General features: G+C 45.9%; 1 protein-coding gene across 1 annotated transcript in view; it reads left to right on the top strand.

The window, feature by feature from the left end:
• The first annotated feature begins 981 nt into the window (after nt 1-981).
• The window catches only part of LRP2 (LDL receptor related protein 2), a 145,084-nt gene continuing 125,445 nt past the window's right edge, over nt 982-20,620 (top strand). The window contains 2 exon segments of the mRNA XM_081189106.1: nt 982-1,238; nt 1,240-1,358. Coding sequence (XP_081045232.1) covers nt 997-1,238; nt 1,240-1,358 — 361 coding nt within the window. The 5' untranslated portion in view covers nt 982-996.

Below are 20,620 nucleotides of genomic sequence, written 5' to 3'. Positions count from 1 at the left end.
ATATTTTCCTTCAAGGCATTACATGCCGTGAATTTCATTCCGGTGGTCCATAACCTTTCCCAGTCCTCAAACATGATGTTATACCCAATATCCTGAGCCCATTTTATCATGGCTGATTTGACTGTCTCATCCTGAGTGATTTTCTCTTCAACCTGCCCTCCATCCTCTTGCAGAAAACTCTTTGCCTGCCCTGCCCGTATCTCGTTTTTGCTTTTTAATTCCACACACGCACCCTTCGGACTTCGTGGCAATCGGGCGCACGGGTGCGTTTCCTAAGAGAGTGAGGACCCCCGCCTCCTCCCCACCTGCTCCCTCGCCAGCCAGCCAGCCGCGCGCCCTAGCCGGAGAGCCCCGGCCGTCCCTGTCGCGCAATCGGCTGGATCTCCCTTCAGCAGGCCGTGCTCACAACTCGGCCCAGGGACCCCCAGCAGCGGATCTCCGGCTCAGCTGAAGAATCCGGCAACAAGCCCCCTCCTCCCCAATCGCTCCGCCGAAATACGCTCCAAAACCCCCCAGATAGGCCGCCGGCCGCCAAGTCTAGTGGCGCCCTGAGCGAGGGTCTCTCCCCAACACCGCCACCTCGAACTGCGTTCTCCCGGCTACCCGAGCGAACCAGCGGCAGGACCCTGGTATGGGCCCCCCCAATATTTTTTATAAGTCGGCGCCCCTGATTATGATGATGACTGGAATGAAATTAAAACTCTCCCATTTGAAACGACCCCCCTCCAAAAAAATCTTGCCTTCACCCCCACCCTTGACAAGCTTTCTTTGAGGGGAGCAGCTCCTCGCGAAAAAGTCCCACTTGAAACTTGCTCAGTATTGTTGGGTCGTGATTCTTGCCTCACCTCGCTCCTGCTGCAAAGGCCAGGGACCCTGCAGGAAGCGACTTGGAAGTTTCGCTTGCAAAGTTGCATCTCCGCGCGCCCCGGTTGCAAAGTGCAATTGAAGGGAGGGGCAAGCGCTGCCCGGGCTTCCCGGGCCTGGAGCAAATGCCTCATGCTAGTTCCGGGGCCGGCGGGTATAAAGAGCTTTATGCAATGTCTGGAGAGGGTGGGAGCGTCGAGGCCAAGCGATGCCTCAGCTGACGAGCGCGCCTTTCTTCTGCAACTAGCGGGATCGGGAAAGACAGGGCGGGCGGGAAGAGAGAGAGAGACAGGCAGACAGACAGACAGAGGGAGGGCAGCCCGAGAGGTGCTTGCAGAAGCGCGCCTTCCTCGCCAAGCCCGGCCAGCTGCGTGGGCTCCCTGCAAGCATCCCCGCGCAGATGGGACCTCGACGGCGCCTGGACGGCGGAGCAGCCGCTGCCTGCCAAGTGCTCGCCTTGGTCGCTGCATGCATCTTGCAAGCTGCCTGCCAAGGTAAGCCCCCCCCGCGCCTTTGCAGCTCCAGGGGGAACCCCACAACTTTTAAGTGGTTTTTTTTTAAGGGAGGGGGCAGGCAAGTTCTCTCCCTGTCTTTATGGTGGAGGGGAGAAAGAGGACTGAGGGTGGTGGTGGGGGAGGGGGCTTGCTCTCCTTTAGTTTTTCCCACCTAGCGGGTCCTCTATGGAAAATAACTTTCTCCCTCCCAACAGTGGACGCGCTTGACAAGCGACAAAGAAGCGGGCTCCAGCTTCTTCCATCGCCGAGGAGGGATTTTCCTCACAAGCGCGCTCGCTCAAAGGCGCTCCGAATTCGCACCCGGACCCGCCCCCAGCCCCGCGCGCGCTCAGCCAGCCCGCGTTTGTGTTCGCGAGTTCATCCTCTCAACAGTTTTGGAACTGTTGCGGGCCGAGCTGGTGCTAGTCGCTCGTGCGGACGGCTGTTGGTTGGCTTTGCAATTTGGGCATAGATTCATTTCAACTCTAAATCGCGCGCGCACGAGGGCCGTGAGGGTGGTTTTGTTTTTTTGCTGCTGCAAGGTGCATCCGCTTACCATCGTCTTGCAGTGGGGTGGCTTTGGACCGGTGCGCGCGCGCGATTTTTAGTTGCAATGAAATATATACCGGTACATATACATATACAAATATATGTATGTATGTATGTATGTATTGGAGGGAAATTTGTGCAAATTTGTACGCTGGAGGGGTTGTGTTTGTGCGTTTCCTTTTTGCAAAGCAAAGAACGGTGGTTGTTTTTGTCCAAAGCAGAATAATAAGCCCCCTTCCCATCGGTCAGGCTCTCCCTGGCAGATTTGAAGTTGCAGGAGAGAACTTTTTCTCTGAGCTTTGCTGTTGCTAGGCAACTGCGGGAAGCATGTGACTGGCAGAGCCTTTGGCCGCATCACCACACCACCTCCTCCTCCTCTTCATCCCATGGTACTAATCTGACTGTTGAGGATGGAGGAGCTCTATCTCCCCCAGCCTCATTCCCACCTTGTAATGGCAGCCCCTTCCTCCCTGCCCCTCTCCCTCTCTGGCCTCCCGCACAAGCAAAGCGTAATTACCCTACAATTAATGAAAACCCCATTGTTGAAGCAGGATTAGGACTAGATTTATTGGGGCACATCTGTAGGCCTGGGGAGTGCCCCCTCCAGCCACCAGTGTGTGTGTGTGTGTGTGTTGATTGTGTGGGTGCATTCAAACTGTTAATCTGCTTTCTTTGCTCAACTCTTAGCCTAAGCTCCTTAGAAGGAATCAAGTAAGTAATTATACAGCAACTGCTGCTAACAGCACCCTCTTTCCGAGGGGGGGGAAGCAGATACCTGCAAAAGGTCCCACTGAGAAGGTCAACATGGGCAGGAAGCTAATTCCTTGCAGTTATTATTTTCATTAATGTCTGGAGCCAAGGAAGGGCTGGCATGTCTTTGAATTTTCAGGGCCCCCTCCCCTCTCCCCCTTAACACTGCTGAGAGGGCATTTTCATTCCCAAACCTTACTTGTGTGGAAAATTCTGGGCTCTGAGCATTGCATCAGGCCTCAGAGACACATTTTGTAGGTTTAAGCCATGCTAATATACCAAATGCAACATTCTTGGTATGTGCATGTGTGATTGGCGGGGGGTAGTAAGTCTGTGATATTTATCGCCAGTATGGTGTAGTGGTTATAGTGCTGGATTTAGACCAATGATGATGATGATAATAATAATTAATAATAATAATGTAATTTATTATTTATACCCTACCCATCTGGCTGGGATTCTCCATCTACTCTGGGTGGCTCCCAACAGAATATCAAAAACACGATAAAACATCAAACATTAAAAACTTTCCTAAACAGGGCTGCATTCACATGTCGTCTAAAAGTCAGATATTTGTTTATTCACTTGACATCTGATGGGAGGGCGTTCCACAGGGCGGGTACCACTACCGAGAAGGCCCTCTGCCTGGTTCCCTGTAACCTCACTGCTTGCAGTGAGGGAACCACCAGAAAGCCCTCAGAGCTGGACCTCAGTGTCTGGGCTGGAGTGCGGGTGGAGATGCTCCTTCAGAGGCCTGGGTTCAAATTCTTGCTCGACCACAAAGTTTGCTGAGTAAGCTAGGAACATAGGAAACATTGGTTTACGGATCTGTTCATGTTTACATGAACATGAAATGCTTACAACAGAGGTTTTCAACCTTTTTGAGTCCATGGCTCCCTTGTTCAACTGTACATTATTTCTGCGGTACCCCTGTGGGGGGTCAGTTTTGTCACCCCTTGCCTGCACAGCTGGCAGCCTCTCAAAGCTCCTGGCAACCAGCACCCCATGGCCAGCCCCAGAGGCACCATTTCCCTGGGGAGCTTGTAGCCAGGGCTGCTGCAACAAATAGCTGTGCAAGCCTTTGGGAGGCAGAGACATGAGAGGGTGTCAGAGGAGGGAGGGAAGGAAGGAAAGAGGGACAGAGGCCAGTGTTGCCCGCAGCACCCCGACCATCATTCAAGGCACCCCAGGGTGTCACAGCACACTGGTTGAAAACCACTGGCATACAACATTTATAATTTGAATATAATGGGCAAAGGTCTTAGCGTTGGGTCTTTCTCCTTTAATTTCACTTCACTGCCACCTGCTTTTTGAAAATAAGTATAGATCTTACAATGTGGCTGTGGGGAAAGAAAAACAGTTCTATTTTTTTAAAAAGCATATTACAAAGGAGGACAGCCGCTGACAGTAACTTGAGTTATAAACTCAACTGGAGAACGTTCAAATTTCATGGCTATTGGGGCACCAATTAAGATCCTCCTTAACAAATGTACAGATTTTTTTTTTAAAAAGCTATGAGACAATTAACGGCATATGAGAAAATAGTCATGGGAGAAAACACAATGATAAAGGGTCTGATCTCATTTATATGTAGATAAATTTAGAATCACAATTCTGTCCTCAACAAACTTTGAAAAGTTGGTGGGAATTCAAACTGGAATGGCATAGAAGAAGAGGAACAGAATAAACAATGGCCAAAAGCATCATAAAAGTTCTTTCAGCAACAACCAGGGAAAGAACTTTCAAGATTGTACACGGGATGGTATTTAACTCCTAGGCATCTATCCTATATAAAACCAAATAGCTGTCCCATGCGCAGGATGCCCTAGTATAGCTATGTACCAACATTTTCTACTTTGGATGGGAGTGCCCTGTGTCAGGAGTGTGCCAGAGAGTAGAAAAACTTTGGAAGCATATATTTGGAGAGAGATCACTGATTATGGCACAGATAATTCCTATGGCCCTTGGCTTGGCGTTACTCAATTTATATGGTCAGGACACTGAGCAAATCACAAATAAGGAACCATAGGCAGACCCTGGAAATCTTTACAACACAGAGCAGTAGTATAACGTTGTATGGCAGGCAGCACTGCTGGAAAAACTAACACAAAAATTAAAAGTGGCAAAAGAGAAAAAAGAAATGGGACATTTTTTGTGCAGTCTACCACAATTTTATTAATTACACAAGTATATGCCAATGAGTTTAAGAGGGTCTTCTGGCGGTTCTCTCATTGTGAAAAGTGAAGTTACAGGGAACCAATCAGAGAGGGCCTTTTCGGCAGTGGCACCCACCCTGCGGAATGCCCTCCTGTCAGATGTTGTAGAGATAAACAACTGCACGACTTCTGGAATACATCTGAAGGCAGCCCTGTATAGGGAAGTTTTTAATGTTTGATGTTTTTCTGTGGTTTTATATATGTTGTAAGCTGCCCAGAGTGGCTGGGGAAACCCAGACAGATGCAGATGAGCGCGGCATAAATAATAAAATTGTTGTTGTTGCTGTTATTACTATTACTATTATTTATTATTAACTAAAGGCTATAACATTACAAATGGGACACAGGTGGCGCTGTGGGTTAAACCACAGAGCCTAGGACTTGCCGATCAGAAGGTTGGCGGTTCGAATCCCCGCAACGGGGTGAGCTCCCGTTGCATGGTCCCAGCTCCTGCCAACCTAGTGGTTTGAAAGCACGTCAAAGTGCAAGTAGATAAATAGGTACCGCTCTGGCGGGAAGGTAAATGGCGTTTCCGTGTGCTGGTCTGGTTCGCCAGAAGCTGCTTAGTCATTCTGGCCACATGACCTAGAAGCTGTCTGCGGACAAACGCCTCGGCCTATAGAGCGAGATGAGCGCCACAACCCCAGAGTCGGCCACAACTGGACCTAATGGTCAGGGGTTCCTTTACCTTTACCTATAACATTACAAATTGCCAAACTGTGAACCATAACATACCGCGCACAATCAATTATGTAAAGCAAGGGAGTCAGAGTTCATAAGTGTCACCTGCTAGCTTATACTGTACCTAGCTTAACTTCTGTTAGACCTTTGAATCTCCAGTGCAACTTAGTGCAATATTCTCTCTCTGTGTGTGTGATCACGGGATACCTCAGTCAGTAGAGCCTGAGACTCTTAATCTCAGGGTCATGGGTTTGAGCCCTGTGTTGGGTGAAAGATTCCTGCATTCAAGGAATCTTTCTGTAACTGCATTCAAGGGGTTAGACTAGGTGAACCTCATGGTCCCGTCCATCTCTACGATTCTAGGATTCTTTCAAAGCGTCACTTTTATGTGTCACAAATCTGTTGGCGTCGCTCAAAACAAAGGGAACCATTTCTGCCTTAGTAAGCCTAATTAGCAAAGGTTTCCGAAATCGGTCTCTTTAATCCCTATAAAAAAGACAGATTAACAAGTAATGCATGCTGTCTTCCACCTGTGGCTGGCCCACATATGCAGAGTCCGTCATATGGGAACCTGTTGTCCGAGACCCCCGTGGACATCGCCTGGAATCTGACCTCCGACCTCCTTAAAGGCATTTTTTAAACCAGGCATGAGTTAGGTATGACATGCTCTGAAAAATGCTCCATTTTCAGAAGTGGGAACCATGGTGAGAATCTGGAATTCCTAATTAAATGCAAATCCCATCTGGATTCTGTCCATAAGAGCTAGTCCCTAAGTTGTCTCTTATTCATGGTTCAGAGCAGAATTCGACTCTGAGAATTATAAACATATATAAGCTTTTGTCGTGTAGATGCCAAGTATTGGATATTACACCATTCTGTATAACGCAAAGCAGGAAAACATTCAGCTGAATTACACATATGGCAGAGCAGGACCTGTAGTTTTTTTTTACAATGAATGTAGTGTGGTGTATATACTTTACTTTATCTCCCTCCCCCCTTGTTAATTTGACTGGCCAGTTATTCAAAGATGAAAACAAAAATATGTAAAACCAAATCACTGACATGCTTACAATGTTACTTATCTGTGTTTGCCAGTCTAAAGGATACGTGTAACTAAAATAAACTGTTATTGTAACTGTTCCATCTCTTTTCTCTCTTGATCCAGTTTATAAAACGTAAGACTTTTATTTAATTTTTTCTTTTGTTTATGTTACCTACACTCATGTAGGTTGCATGCTGTTATGCAGTTTAAGTTTGTATAATTTGCAAGCGGAATATCAGTAAAAAAAAATTCAATAAAAAATAATAACAGTAGGGAGGATACATATGTATACAGAAGTCAGTTTGTGAATTAAAAGGAAAACAAAATGTTAAACTTTCTAAGAGGTTCCCGTGACCTGTGAGTTTGCAGGATGCTCAGAATGTTGTGGTGGCAATTGAGAGAGAAAGTAGTGCAGTAGTAGTAAGGAAAGAGGAAATTAGCCTGGCTCCTAACAAATTGTCTGGGGGAAGCATTGGTTGTGGTGGGGAAGGTATGTTCTTTAGAACAAATCTCTTTGTACTATGCAGGGATGTTTTAGAAGGGAGAAAAAGAACAGGGTGCCTTTTACCTTTCCTCTCTCTGGACCTTCTTCCAGAGAGTACAGTACAAAATGTAAGTACAGTACAGTAATGTAAGTACAGTACAAAAACCTCAGATTCAAGGCTGCCAGCCCTGAGTCCTCCTCAGTGAAGGTGCCAGGGAGGTAAGGGACTGGTGTGTGCGTGGAACCTTTGTCCCTCCCTTGCTACTGAATCTTCTCATCTCCTCCCCTCCACCCCATGCAACAGTTACACTCAGAGTAGACCCACTGAAATGAATGAACATTGCTAACACAAATCCATTAATTTCAGTGGGCCTACTCATAAAAGATAATTGAGTACCACCCTATAAGGCTCACACAAAAATCCACTCCTCACCCCCTTCCTCAAATCAGGAAAGCTTTTGTGTTGTTCATGTTAAATAATTGGAAATCGGAAATTTGTACATTATCTACCCAGAAAGCTATCAAGAGATCACAGTACACTAACTGCCAACTTCTGGTATACAAGATAAAAAAAACAGACTGACCCATTCACAATGGCATTCCCAACAGCAATGTTAAACATTTAGCTATGCTATCCTAATTCAACAGCTGTTGTGAACTATAATTTTGAATGATCCATCTAGGCTAGAACTTCCTGACAAATTCTCGTTCAGCAGTTTTGAATGTGAGCCTCTCTTTAAAGTCATCTTGTTGAACCATGTTGACTTTCAAGTCAGCAGCAGAGTGCCCTTTAAGGGGAGACTGAAATATTCTCCTTCTGGAAGACAGAAGCTCTTAATTAAGTCATTTCAGAATTGTACCGATTTATTAGCTTGTGTTGAAACATTGGCTTGTTTTATTTATGTAGGCATCATGGCAGGCGATTGCATATGTGAACACATTGGGTGTTGATCAGGTGAATGAACCTCATGATAGTATGGCAGATGTTGCCATGTATTGTCATAGCGTTACCTGAATAAATATGGGAACAGGGTCTGTCTCTGAGTTTGTTCCAGAGCTTAGTTCCTGGGTTTGCATCTTTGTTAAATAGTTGTAGGTGAGTAGCCATTTTAGACTAGGGGCCAGTCTGTGAATGAGAGCTGGTCTCCTCCCCAAGGCATTTGAAGGAGAAGTATCACTCTGAATGGGTTGTAGTTACATTTTGGCTGGGGCCTGTGATTGACAAGAAATGTTTTGTCAATTTCTCTTCTGGACCTGTCATAATTGTTTTCTCTTGAGCACCAGTCTGAGCTTCTCAATCAGATTCTTAACTTAATTGGGTGACTACTTCAGTTTTAAGACACCCTGCTGTTGTTCTAGCGCTAGCTCTTGTCTGATGAGCTGTAACAAATGTAGTTGTGTTGTAGAGCATGACTGTAGTTGATGGATTGTGTGATGCACATTTGAGTTAGTTGAAAACAAGCTGATGTGTGGTGGTTAGCAGTGCTCCCTCCCCCCTAGAAAAATAGGTGCAAGTACTCACCATGAAGTCGTTACAATAAGTGCCACACAACATAAAGATGTGCCCTTGACTACCCCCTGAAAAGAAAAGCACTGGTGGTTAGTAAGTTTATTTTATTAGGTGATGGTTGTCCTCATAACTGCATCATGGTGCTTGGAAAATTAACTTGCTGAATGGATTGTTCCAAGCTCAGGTTGAGGATGGGTTGAATTCTGGTGGAACCTAGATGATGGGTCTAGATCAGCAGTTCTCAACCCGTGGGTCCCCAGATGTTGTTGGATTACAACTCCCATCATCCCTGAGCTCTGGCCTTGCTAGCTAGGGGTGATGGGAGTTGTAGTTCAACAACATTGTGGACCCACAGGTTGAGAACCACTGATCTAGATGATGCCAAGCATATCTCCGGTAAACATGAGGTACTGGGAAATGAATTGCTGGCACGGTGGAACCATGTTTGGTGCCAATTGCAAATGCATTTAACTTAAAACCCTATAACCCTACTCATAAATAATGGCGGGTGAGGACACAGTGGGAAAGCATGCTATCCAGATGTGCTGTGGCAGCATCAAGGCTAGTATCCCTAGTAGCCCATCTTTGTGGGGGATGTTAGTGTACAGAACCTCGGCATCTAAGGTTGTTGGAATAGCATTCTGTGGAAGATAGTTAATGGGCTATTGTTATCTCAGGTATGCTTATCTCAGTAAATAACTAGGGATAGCAGCACACAGCTTGTAAATTAAGTCTGTAACTAAAAATCCCTACTGTGATAGTGCCAATGCCACAGACAACAAGACAGCCAGGGTTGTCTGGTTTGTATTTACTCAGATGATAGAACATCTGAATCTCTGAATGAGTAGCCACCACTTCCAGCTGTAAACTCTTCACAGCCCTTCCTTGCATCCAAATGAGTTGAACCATAGTTTGCTTAACCTATGGGTTTGTGAACAAGCTGGAATCCAAAACAATGGTTTGATACTGGCTTGGTCATGGTTTGATAAAATTGGAAGTAGATTTCCAATTTCGTTTTCTGGTGTGGGGGTATTCATGAGTCTACAACTCTTTCACATAGCAGGAAGCCATAGTTTCCAGTTCTGTTTGACCCAGCCCATTATGTTCTCTGGAGTTGTGCTGTTCCATTCTAGTATGGGAAAAAATCTATATTATAAAGGACTTTTAGTAAGCCTTGAGCCAAATAAACTGCTATGCACTAGGCCAGTGTTTCCCAACCGGTGTTCCGCGGCACACTAGTGTGCCGTGAGAGATTGCCTGGTGTGCCGTGGGAGGGAGGCGGGTGAGTCGGGCGGTGAGAGGCGGCGGCGGCGAGGATCCGCGTCGAGCCGGGGGCGGCTCCGCGGTGGTGGTGCCGAGGTTTCTCTCTCCATTCTCCCCTCACACACACACACAGGAAATAACACAGGATCAGCTGACAGGACCCAGCCAATGGGGCGACGGCAGGGCAGCGCGTGCAAAAGGGAGGAGCGCGAGACAGCGGACGAGGAGGAGGCCGGCATGTCCGGGCAGCAGCAGCAGCAACAACAGCAGCAGCAACTCCCGGCGACGGCTCCTCAAGCCCCGGGCAACCCTACTCCCTCACTGGCCTCGGCCGCCCTCCTGCTCCACCCGCCGCCGCCGCCGGCCACCTCTGCCCCGCCGCCGCCCCATTTCTGGAGAGGTCGAGAGAGGGCCCTGGCGCCCGAGGGCTCCCCTCCAGCCCGCTCTCCTCGGCAGACATCCTCGCTCGCTCGCGCCCCGTCCCGCCCTCGCCGCTTCAAGGCTTCCCCGCTTCCCTCCCCTCCTCCACTGACGCAGTCCGTGCTGCACCAGATCCTAACATGGCGGCGGCGAGGTGGTGAAGAGCGCGGCGGCAACGGCGGCGAAAGGAGACTCCGGGCCGAGCGGGCAAGCGCGGCGGCGGGCGGGCGGGTGAGTGGCTTGAGCCACTCTTCCGCTCGAGGGGCCGCGGCGTCGCCGCCGGCGAATATTTAAGGGCCTCTTGGTGAGGGGGGGAAAGGGAGCAATGGCGCGGGAGGCGAGAGGGCTCGGTCCTCTATCTCCATTTGAATCTGCCTCGCGAGGGGCGGGCGGGCAGGCTCCCTCACGGCCGACTCGGCAGAGGGCTCGGCCGGCCCGAGTGTCACCCCCTCAACAAGTCCCCGGGTGGGCCGTTGGGGAAGGCGGGGGGAAGACGAGAGGTAGTTTCTCGGCGGGGAATGACTTGAGGGAGAAGCGCGAGGCCTTGAATGTGGAGGGTCTTCCCGCGATTCAATCTCCGGGAGACGCGGAACGGGTTCGGGTGGGCAAACTTGGGAGGCCGCGCGGGAGGCGGTTTCGAGAACCGTTGCAAATAGTTATGAATGAAAGCGGGCGCTCACGTCCCTGTAATTAAAGGGGGGCGGCGGAAAGGAAGGTGGCCTGGCAGTTGGCTTTAAAAATAATACCTTCGCTAGGGGCAAGAAGTCGCGGGATAAACGTGCACAGGAGCGGGGAGGGATAGGCGCGTAAACTCATGGGCCAAAGGAAACATTTTGCACACTCCGAAGTGTGATAAAAAGCTACGTGATATTGTTGTACCTGTACTGATTCCTCCCCGCCCCCAAATGCTGTATGCAGGTTGATAGTAGACAGGCTCCAGTAGAAAGCACAAAGTTTAAAAACAAAAACAAAAAAAACACCACAGGCTATTTGACAATGTAGGGGTCTTTTATTCGAGAACTGGATCACTTTGCTCGTCTTTGTTTGGAAAGAAGTTATGTGCAGTGTGACATGTATGCAATGGTAAAATAAAGGAGCAGATTAATGTGCTTTGCTTTCTGAAACTGCATTCTGAAATGTAAGGGGAACGGGCCTTTCCAGAAACATCTGTAAGGCTTGCTTTCTCACCAAGTTCCTTTATCAATGGAAGGAAGAAGTGTGTTGGGACTGATGCATTTCAAGTCATTCAAAATGATCACAGCCAAGTTTGCAGGTGACTCCCAAATTATTCAGGATGGTGAAGGCCACAGTAGACTCTCCGTATGTGGTGAAGGGGCAGCAAAATGGCAAATGAGTTTCAATGTAAGTGTAAAATCATGCACACCAAGGCAAAAGAAAGAAAGAAGAGATAAAAGTTGATGGGTCGGATCTTAATTGGTTGTGACTGACTGCTATAAGAGGTTTGTGGTAGTGGTGGACGGCTCACTGTAACAGAGGAAGCAGTGAAAAAAGGTAGGCTGTTGGACATTATTAGCAAAGGGACTAAAATATAAAATTCTGTTGCCATAGTGCAGGGGTTGGAAACCTAAGGCCCACGGGGGTCATTTAACCTGCCATGAGCTGCCCCTGAACCGAGCTGCCCACTCGGCGAGTCCTGGCATGCTGTACTAAACCAGCATGGCATGGGGGCTCGCTTCCACAGTGCTGAAAATCACGTCTGCACAGATGCCGAAAAATGCGAGTGCGCGGGCGATCCGGCCCACGAAGGGATCTCCGCTGGAGTGAACCGGCCCAGGCTAGGTAAACCTTGCCATCCCCTGCCATACATAGTGCATATTCCAGCCATACTCCTCCGCCCGCTATCGCCGCCACCACCACAACAGCCGCCGCCGCCTCAGCTGGGCCCATGCCTGCCGGGAGCGGCAGCAGCAGCGCCCCGGCGCCCTTCCCTCACGGCGGCGACCCGGCCCTGAACGAGCAGGAGAAGGAGCTCAAGTGATGCTGCGCGCTGACGTCACGGGGCTGTAATGGTGGTGTGCCTCGAGATTTTTTTCATCAAACAAGTGTGCCTTTGCCCAAAAAAGGTTGGGAAACACTGCACTAGGCTATGTCCTGTACTCTTGTGGAAAGTCTGTAATGGAGATTTGATTTTGATCAAGGATGAAGGATCTAACTCAACAGGGGGAAAGGATATAAAGGATATTAAATGTTTAAATTTATTGTTTTGTATCCTGCTAACTTTTAGTTGTGATGTATCATTTTACTTTTTCCCAGCTTTTAGGAAATTAGATTGAATGTTGTTGTATTTTCACAGTTTTTATGTAAATGTCTTAGATAATTTTTTTATATTAAGCAGCATAAAATTTTAATAAATACTACCATTTTGTGTTGAATAAATGTAGTAATTTTTACAATTTGCTTTCATTGTAGTGATAGCTATTTTGTATTTGCTTTATTCAAGACTATCGAGTACTAGGCTAATATTTCTGTCATTAATAGTCAGTATTGTTTAGATTTCTCCTTAATTCTTTTAAAATTGTTTAGAACATTGGTGGGTGTTAAGAATAGCAGTTCAGATTCCCTCTTACTCAAAATAAGTATAGCAAAAGGTTATAAACTATTTGTCTAATTTTATGGGGGTTTTTCCCAGAAGAAGATAAAGAAGCTGTTTGCAAGTCTATTAATAGGTTGACAGCAAATTAAATATCATTTAACCAGAGAATCTTTATCGGTGATGTATTTTTTAATAAATGGTGCTCGGTTTTTGTACTTCCCTTAATCTTTCTTTAATAATTTACTCTTTTTCTATGTCCCAAGCAGGGAAGCGTATCAGGAATTTGCTAAGTAATCACTTAAAGTGGAGAATAGTACAAGAATAGGACAATTTCAGTTACACGTTGAAAGCAATAACTAGATGACACCTGGTTAGACTTACCGTAAATTCCACTTTGCCAGTGGTTAAAGTTACAGCCAATTATTAAGCTGCAAAACTGAAGACAAACAGGTTCTGGGCATCTAAGGAGACTTAAGCTAAGATAGACGTGCAATCTATTTAACACTTCCAGGTCCATGAAAGACTTCCCTTCTTTTATATATTGAGCTAACTAGAAATTTGAGTAACACAATTCCACTTTAATCCAGATTTACTTTCCATGTGTTCTACAGGAAATTAGAACAGTCATTTGAGGGGAGACAGCAAATAGCAATACTAGGAAAGCCTTTTCTCCCTTTCCTTCTGGGCTTTGTGACCTGAAGTAGTATTGTTCTGAGCTTTCCCCTCATATTTGTCTTCTTGCAGTGTTAGGTTTTTGGCAGATCAAAGACCAACCGTGTTTATTTTTCTTTTAGATAGTGAAGAGCTAAACCTGCTGGCCTTTAGCTCAAGGGTCCCCCCCCCCTTAAGTTTTTTTCCTTTTTTAAGTGCTTACTCCTGCAAAATTCTACCAAATGCAGTGGACTAAGGAAAGCCTTTCAGAATTTGACCCCAAATCATTTGCTTTACTTTAGCTGACACAACCTGAATGTAAGATTAACCCAAAGGAAACTTTTATTTCTTGTCATTTAAGAAGAAACTACAGTAAGTTTTAGGATGGTTGAAGTAGTTTCCATACTGGTCTAAAGATGCATGTTAAAATGAATTAGGCATTTCTCCGGTCAGTGCCCAGATACGAGACTTCTTGGCAAACCTACACAGCCCTGAATTAAATGAAGACAGGATATACATTTAATAAATAGATTCTTCATGTGCCAGGGTGGGGAATGGGGAAGGGACAGGATTTTGTCATATAGTCATCACCTCCACAATTTTCATATTTTGCCAAACTTAGCAAAACTTCTTGCAATTTTCTTGTAAACTTAGAAGATTCTTAATAAACTACAGAATATTGGGGTGCAGGCAATGAAGAATACATAGGTTATCTCCTTGATGAAAATGTGTAGCATAGGATTTCAGCCTAAATATGTCATTTTTTTATGACATCCGCACCCTGACCTGAGCTTTACTCCCATGGCTCTCATGAGGATGTGGGATGCCCCATTGTTTTATAGAAAGCGAAAATCCAGTTATGTACACGAAGCCGCAATAGAATCTGCAATAAATTGGTACAGCCTAACCAAGTAGCTCAGGGACGCGGGTGGTGCTGTGAGTTAAACCACAGAGCCTAGGACTTGCCGATCCGAAGGTCGGCGGTTTGAATCCTCGCGACGGGGTGAACTCCCATTGCTCGGTCCCTGCTCCTACCAACCTAGCAGTTCGAAAGCATGTCAAAGTGCAAGTAGATAAATAGGTACCGCTCTGGCGGGAAGGTAAATGGCGTTTCTGTGTGCTGCTCTGGTTCGCCAGAAGCGGCTTAGTCATGCTGGCCACATGACCCGGAAGCTGTATGCTGGCTCCCTCGGCCAATAAAGCGAGATGAGCACCGCAACCCCAGAGTCAGCCAATTATGGGACCTAATGGTCAGGGGTCCCTTTACCTTTACCTTTACCAAAGTAGCTCAGGACCATGTGCCTGTAGGAAATTTTGGCTTAGGTGAGGGGTGAAAGGTTTTGTTGTTCTTTTTCTCATCCTGAATCCAGAACCTGACCATTTCAGGACAGTGAAAGGCACCGAAAGAAAGGTACAGTGATTAAAGTCCTTTGGAATACAGGCAACTCCCAATTTATGCAGGGGTTACATTGCAAGGCACCACACGTCTAAATGAAATCACACATATTTGAAACAGAATTGAGAAAACCTGCAAAGACCCTGTTCTGCCCTGGCCTTGTTCCATCCCTTTTCATGACATTTTTGGGTCGCTTCCGGGTTTGGCGCGATGTGTGTGTGCGCAGTCGTGCCCATATCACATGCACCTAAAACAGTTGCTGCCTGTATGTTCTGAAGATGATTAAAAACACCCCTCCTTGGAAGTTGTTACTGTGAGGCACACAGTTACAGTTTTGTGAACCAGAGATAGCTGCTTTGAGATTGCCAAGTAGTCTTAGGAAGCCACTACAGGCAACCCCAGATTGGGGTGTGTGTGTGTTTGTGTTCCGAATCATTGCACACTTGCATGGAATTGTGCAATTGAAACACTCTGTTCTGCGCCTGCCCCACCCTTTTAGGGACATATTTGATGACGTTTTCAGGTCAATTCCGGGTTCAGCACTCTGCTCATATCTGTCACGCCTAAAATAGTTTGCCTGTAGTCAGTTGATCAAGATGACACCGGCAGCTAAAGAAAACTTTGCTTAGGTTCTGCGTTGGCTTTACAGTGGTACCTGGGGTTAAGTACTTAATTCGTTCTGGAGGTCTGTTCTTAACCTGAAACTGTTCTTAACCTGAAGCACCACTTTAGCTAATGGGGCCTCCCGCTGCCGCTGCGGAATTTCTGTTCTCATCCTGAAGCAAAATTCTTAACCTGAGGTACTATTTCTGGGTTAGCGGAGTCTGTAACCTGAAGTGTATGTAACCTGAAGCGTATGTAACCCGAGGTACCACTGTACTGACTATATCATAAGCCACATTTAAAGCAGATAGCCATCATTGGCACTCAGTGTTTTCTCCCCACTTTTAACTCCATCATGAAGCAGCCTGGGTTACCTGAATTATAAAATATCAAGTAAGTCTTACAGTCCTGTCATGGGAATCATTTCAAGGCAGGTGATCACTGGCCTTTTAAAGAGCACTGGAATGTTCTCATCTAGCTTGACCACCAAAGAGAGAAGAAGACTGTTCTCTCTACTGCAAAGAATTTCAGACATTGTTGAACATTCTTCATTGTGGTTGACTGCACCTGTCTGGCCACTTTTGACATATGTTTGAGAGAAAACGTTACTATCAATTTATATCCCCCATAATTGTCAAGATGGTTTCTAAGCTATTTGCAAGTATAAAACAATTATAAAGCACACAATATTAACATTCACAATATGTGCATGAAAATGTGTGGTATGCATATTTAAAAGGTCTGGGTCAGAGATTTTGTGGCTCAATTTTTTTTATCTTGTTATGGCCATGCAAGCTTTGTTCAGTGTGTTGTATCGCAACATGACTGCAATTCTGTGGATGCTTACTCGGAAATAAGTCTCACTGTATTCAGTGGGGTTTACTCGCAGGTAGATGTGCATGGGATTGTAGCCAGAGTTAATTGGAGCATGAACAGCCAACACATTAAATTATCTTAAAATTAAAGTCTATTCCTTGTGATGTGTTGATGGTGTTTCTCAGGTTTCCTAGTATGATCAAATTCTGCTTGAACAATTGAGTTCACCTTTTCACTTCATTGGTTTTCAGGTGTTTATTTTAGGGGCATAGCAACCCTAACGGCCCAGGAGTTGTTCAGAGTGGTGGAACCACCACTGCCCTCAAAAGTCCTGCCAACTTAACGCGGCTGACAGGATGGAAATGGTGGTTCTTGTCTGGTTTGGCTGTGCCAACATCAGGTTAGCGCAACTGAAGGGTTCAGATCAAGCCTCTCTCTAGTAAATGGTTTGGCTTAGGATTCAGGAACTGCACTGTTACAGGACTTTGCGTCAACTGGTGCTAGCAGCTGCATTGCTAGTCGTGGTTCTGAAACGGGAGACGGAACGGGGTCTTCCCATCTCAGTAATATGGATTGGGTGTTAGTATTGTTGAAGCTAACTTGCCCAGAGGACATTCAATATATCAGACTCAAAAGTTAGGAGCAGTTAGTACACAAACCTTTCAATAGTTTTACCATTTTTGGAAAATCTTTTGAAATCAAATCCTTTTTGCACCTTGAGCCCAGCATAGTTCTTTCATATTAAGCTGAGGTTGGATGGGCCATCTGTGGTGGATGATGTTTAGTTGAGATTCCTGCGTTGCAGGGGGTTGGACTGGATTGGCCCCTGGGGTTGCTTGCAACTCTACAATTCTGTGATTCTGTATTGTTTCAAGAACTCGACTTGTAAATGCCAAAGTAAGTGGCTGTCCTTTCGTTTGACTTACCATGGCCCTTTTGATGTTTTATTGGTTTTCCAGTTCTTGCAAGAGACTGAAGGATTAGCGTTGTTCTGTATCTGTAAAAGAAAATGATATAGAAGTGTCATGGTATGTCTGAAATATACTCGGAGTCCTGTAGTGATTTCATACTCTTTATTGCAGCTTGTAAAACACTGGTTGAATTGCCCCCCAAACCTCAGGCTTTTCTATACATTATTTACACAATGAGTCCCATCTGATTGGCTGATTCTGCTTCCCTCTTGGAGCCTGATTGGTCTTTTTCTGCAGGCCAATCACTCCTAATAGGCTGATTAACTTATTCCTGGAGCCTGATTGGTCTTTTCCTGCAAGCCAATCAGTTGTTGCATTCTAGGATCCTACTTGTCTATTCTTCTAGGATCCAAGCTTAGTACATAACAATGTCTTTACTAGCAAAATGCTAAGAAAGCAAGATGCTTGGCAGCTTCGATTAAGTACATTGGTTTACACCTTTAGTTTGTGCGAAGGTGAGACAATATGCCTACATCAGATCCATTTGATTTAAATATACATGCATTTCACAATAATATATTGAAAGTCTTGGGGCCACAGATCTATTACTTGTGCTGACCAGGTTGGAAGGCATGGAAGGGGCAGAGGCGTATCTAGGGGTTGGTGAAAGCAGCCCCTGCCAGGGGTACAGACCTGCTCCCCCCAAAATCGCCTGTTGGACTATAGAGTGTATGACGTATATGTGTGGTGCAACGCGCCATCATTGTTGTGGCAAGATCAAATGTGGGAGGAGCTTCCTATCCTTCTCGCACCATAACACAAAGGTGTGTGGTAAAGCAATTTTTTGGGATGGTGGTTGGGTAATACAGCTCCCTGCCAAGGGCGCAAGGTACCCTTGGTACGCCTCTGGGGGAGGGGAGAGAGAGAAAATGTCCCTTTGCTGTGCTAGCTCGTAGACTGGCACAGTGAAGAGGTCCCTACACATGACAGCTACAGAGATAGCTCAGGGTCCAGCGCGTTGTTTGCTGGCTGTGCCTCCCCCCTGGCACAGGGGGTGCAGTTGGCAGGGATGCTGCCACCACCAGTTACTGCCCACCCACTGTTTGGAAACATTGGGGTGCTTCTTTCCGGGGGGGGGGGGTCTTTCCTGCCAACTACAGTGGATTGGAGGTTTGGGCTGCTCTGCCTGTTTTACATATAGCAACCCTGTATATGTTTTGTACTGCCGAAAAAGCCTTGGGAGAGATGTGCAGCACTCTGTATATATTCACCGGGGTGGCAAAACAACAACACTCCGTACTTTGCGGAGTTGCTGCTGGCATCCGTCCGTCTCTGGAGACAATGGAGGATTTGCGCCTTTGGGGGTGAAGTCAAAACTGTTGGAAGGTTGGAAGCAGATCCTTCTTCAGATTAACAGTTGTGGTATTCACTGGAAACCTTTGGCAGCTGCCGTACTATTTGTTGAAACGCAGTCAGCCATTTTTTTTATTCTGTAGTATTGATTTATATCAGACCTTCAAAAGTTGCAACCTGCCAACTGAACCCAACCTACCAGCTATGTATGTTGATTGATGAAGGTGGTGTGTGTGTGGGGGGGGCAGGTTTGCAAAAGCAGGAGGAGGTGTCAAATCACCTGCTCGCCACAATACGTGGGTGGTGGTCCCAGGGTGCACCGGCGACTGGATCTCTCTTATCCACCCCCACTCAGAGTACTAAACAACAGATGAATGCATTTTGACAGTTCAAATGTCTTAAGAGATTCATGTGGATACAATAGTACAAACATATTTACCAAGCTATTATTGGCAGATTGGTGTGAATACTTAGTGATAATATTTGATGCGAATTGTAATTAATGATCATTTTAGGTAAGGCAAAATTTTGCTGCGCTAAATGTTTGAGTCCTGCTGTCAGTATGGCAAGCAGGAAGTGCAGCAGAGGAGCTCTGATATTTTCTAGGATGCCTACCAAAAGTATAAAAATTGATTAATTGGTAGTGCTAAGAGAGGGCCATAAGTTAAATGTGACATTTGAAAACAACCTTAATGTCTGAGATGACAAATGTCTCAATCTCAGCTCGAAGTCTCCTCTTCCTCTCCCCCCTCCCCTGTGTGTGTGTGTGTGTGTGTGTGTGTGTGTGTGTGTGTGCTTTTGGAATTGATTCAGTGTTTTTGTTAGCGCTAGGCAGTAAAATACTTAATACCTGCATAATCTAAACAAATTAACATCACATTTTAACGGTAACTGAATACTTCCTGTGGGAGAGAAGTGGTAACCACTTGGGAAGGATTGATAACTTCTGCCACTCTGGTCATCAGTGAATTGGTTCAGATAAATTTAACTGACTGATGGATGAACAATGTTAGCTGAGGTGCACAATCTTTTTGTAAAACTTCCCTAGTTTTGTAGACTTTCATTTCAGTTTGAAGATTCACATGGTTGCTTTCAATGGGTTGCATCTCAGCGTGACAATAAAATAATCTAGTTGAGATATTTGAAACCACAACAGACTCTGCTTATGAATACCGCTGTATATTTTTTTCTGGGCATTATGTATTGGCTTGCATAAAGGCCTATTCATGCATCATTTTTTTTTGGTCATTGTCAAGCATAATAGTTTTTAAAACTATTGCCCTTAGAAGTGAATGGAACAACACACTTGTCTGAAATTAGCAACAGTGCTTCTAGCCTCATGAGTGTGAATGGCTTTCTTTGTTAGCTATTCAGGTTTTGCCTCTTCCTTTCAAGTCAGCGACAGGGTGCACTTTAAATATATGTCTGGTTCCACAGTTGGAACTCCCTTCTTCTCCTGACCATGTGTGAGGGCACCAAAGAGACAGATTCTTTTCATTTCCTCTGTGCTTATGTGTTAGTGATTAATCTTGGGTTTTGAGAAGTATGGATTGGGCTGATTTCAGGACATTTTGCTTTATCTGTCAAAGGCTTCTGAAGGTAGGCACATAGGAATTTTTTTTGGCAAGCGAGGAGGTGGACATGTTGATAATGAGTAACGCTCAAGATCACACTGTGTTTCTTCAGGAAGAATTTTATCCCACCTCCGTTCTGTCTTTGAGGCCATCAAAGTTTCCGCATTGCTTGGACTATTTCCCATCCTTGTTTTGTTTGAACTAGTAACAACAAAGACAAGTATAGTTGTTTGATGGCAGCACGTCTACAAATAAATAACAACTAGCTAAGCTTTGGGAGAATCTCCATGCTGTTGAACATAGCTCCTAAGTCCCTTTTGTCACTTTTGAAGACTATTGTGTGCAGGGTGTTGAGCCAAGTCTCTGTGATCTGCTGGTGAAACAAGCTCCAGCATACCCTACCCTTGTTCCACTCGTATCTCTGAATTTTGTCATTGTGCTGTAGGCTGCATGCAGAGGGCACATTTCTGTGCTAGCAGTATTCTGAGC

Source organism: Podarcis bocagei (genome assembly GCF_964188305.1).
Source record: "Podarcis bocagei genome assembly, chromosome: 1".
In the NCBI taxonomy this organism is placed as follows: Eukaryota; Metazoa; Chordata; class Lepidosauria; order Squamata; family Lacertidae; genus Podarcis; species Podarcis bocagei.
The sequence above is the reverse complement of the archived record's forward strand: the minus strand, read 5'-3'. Positions and strand labels throughout refer to the sequence as shown.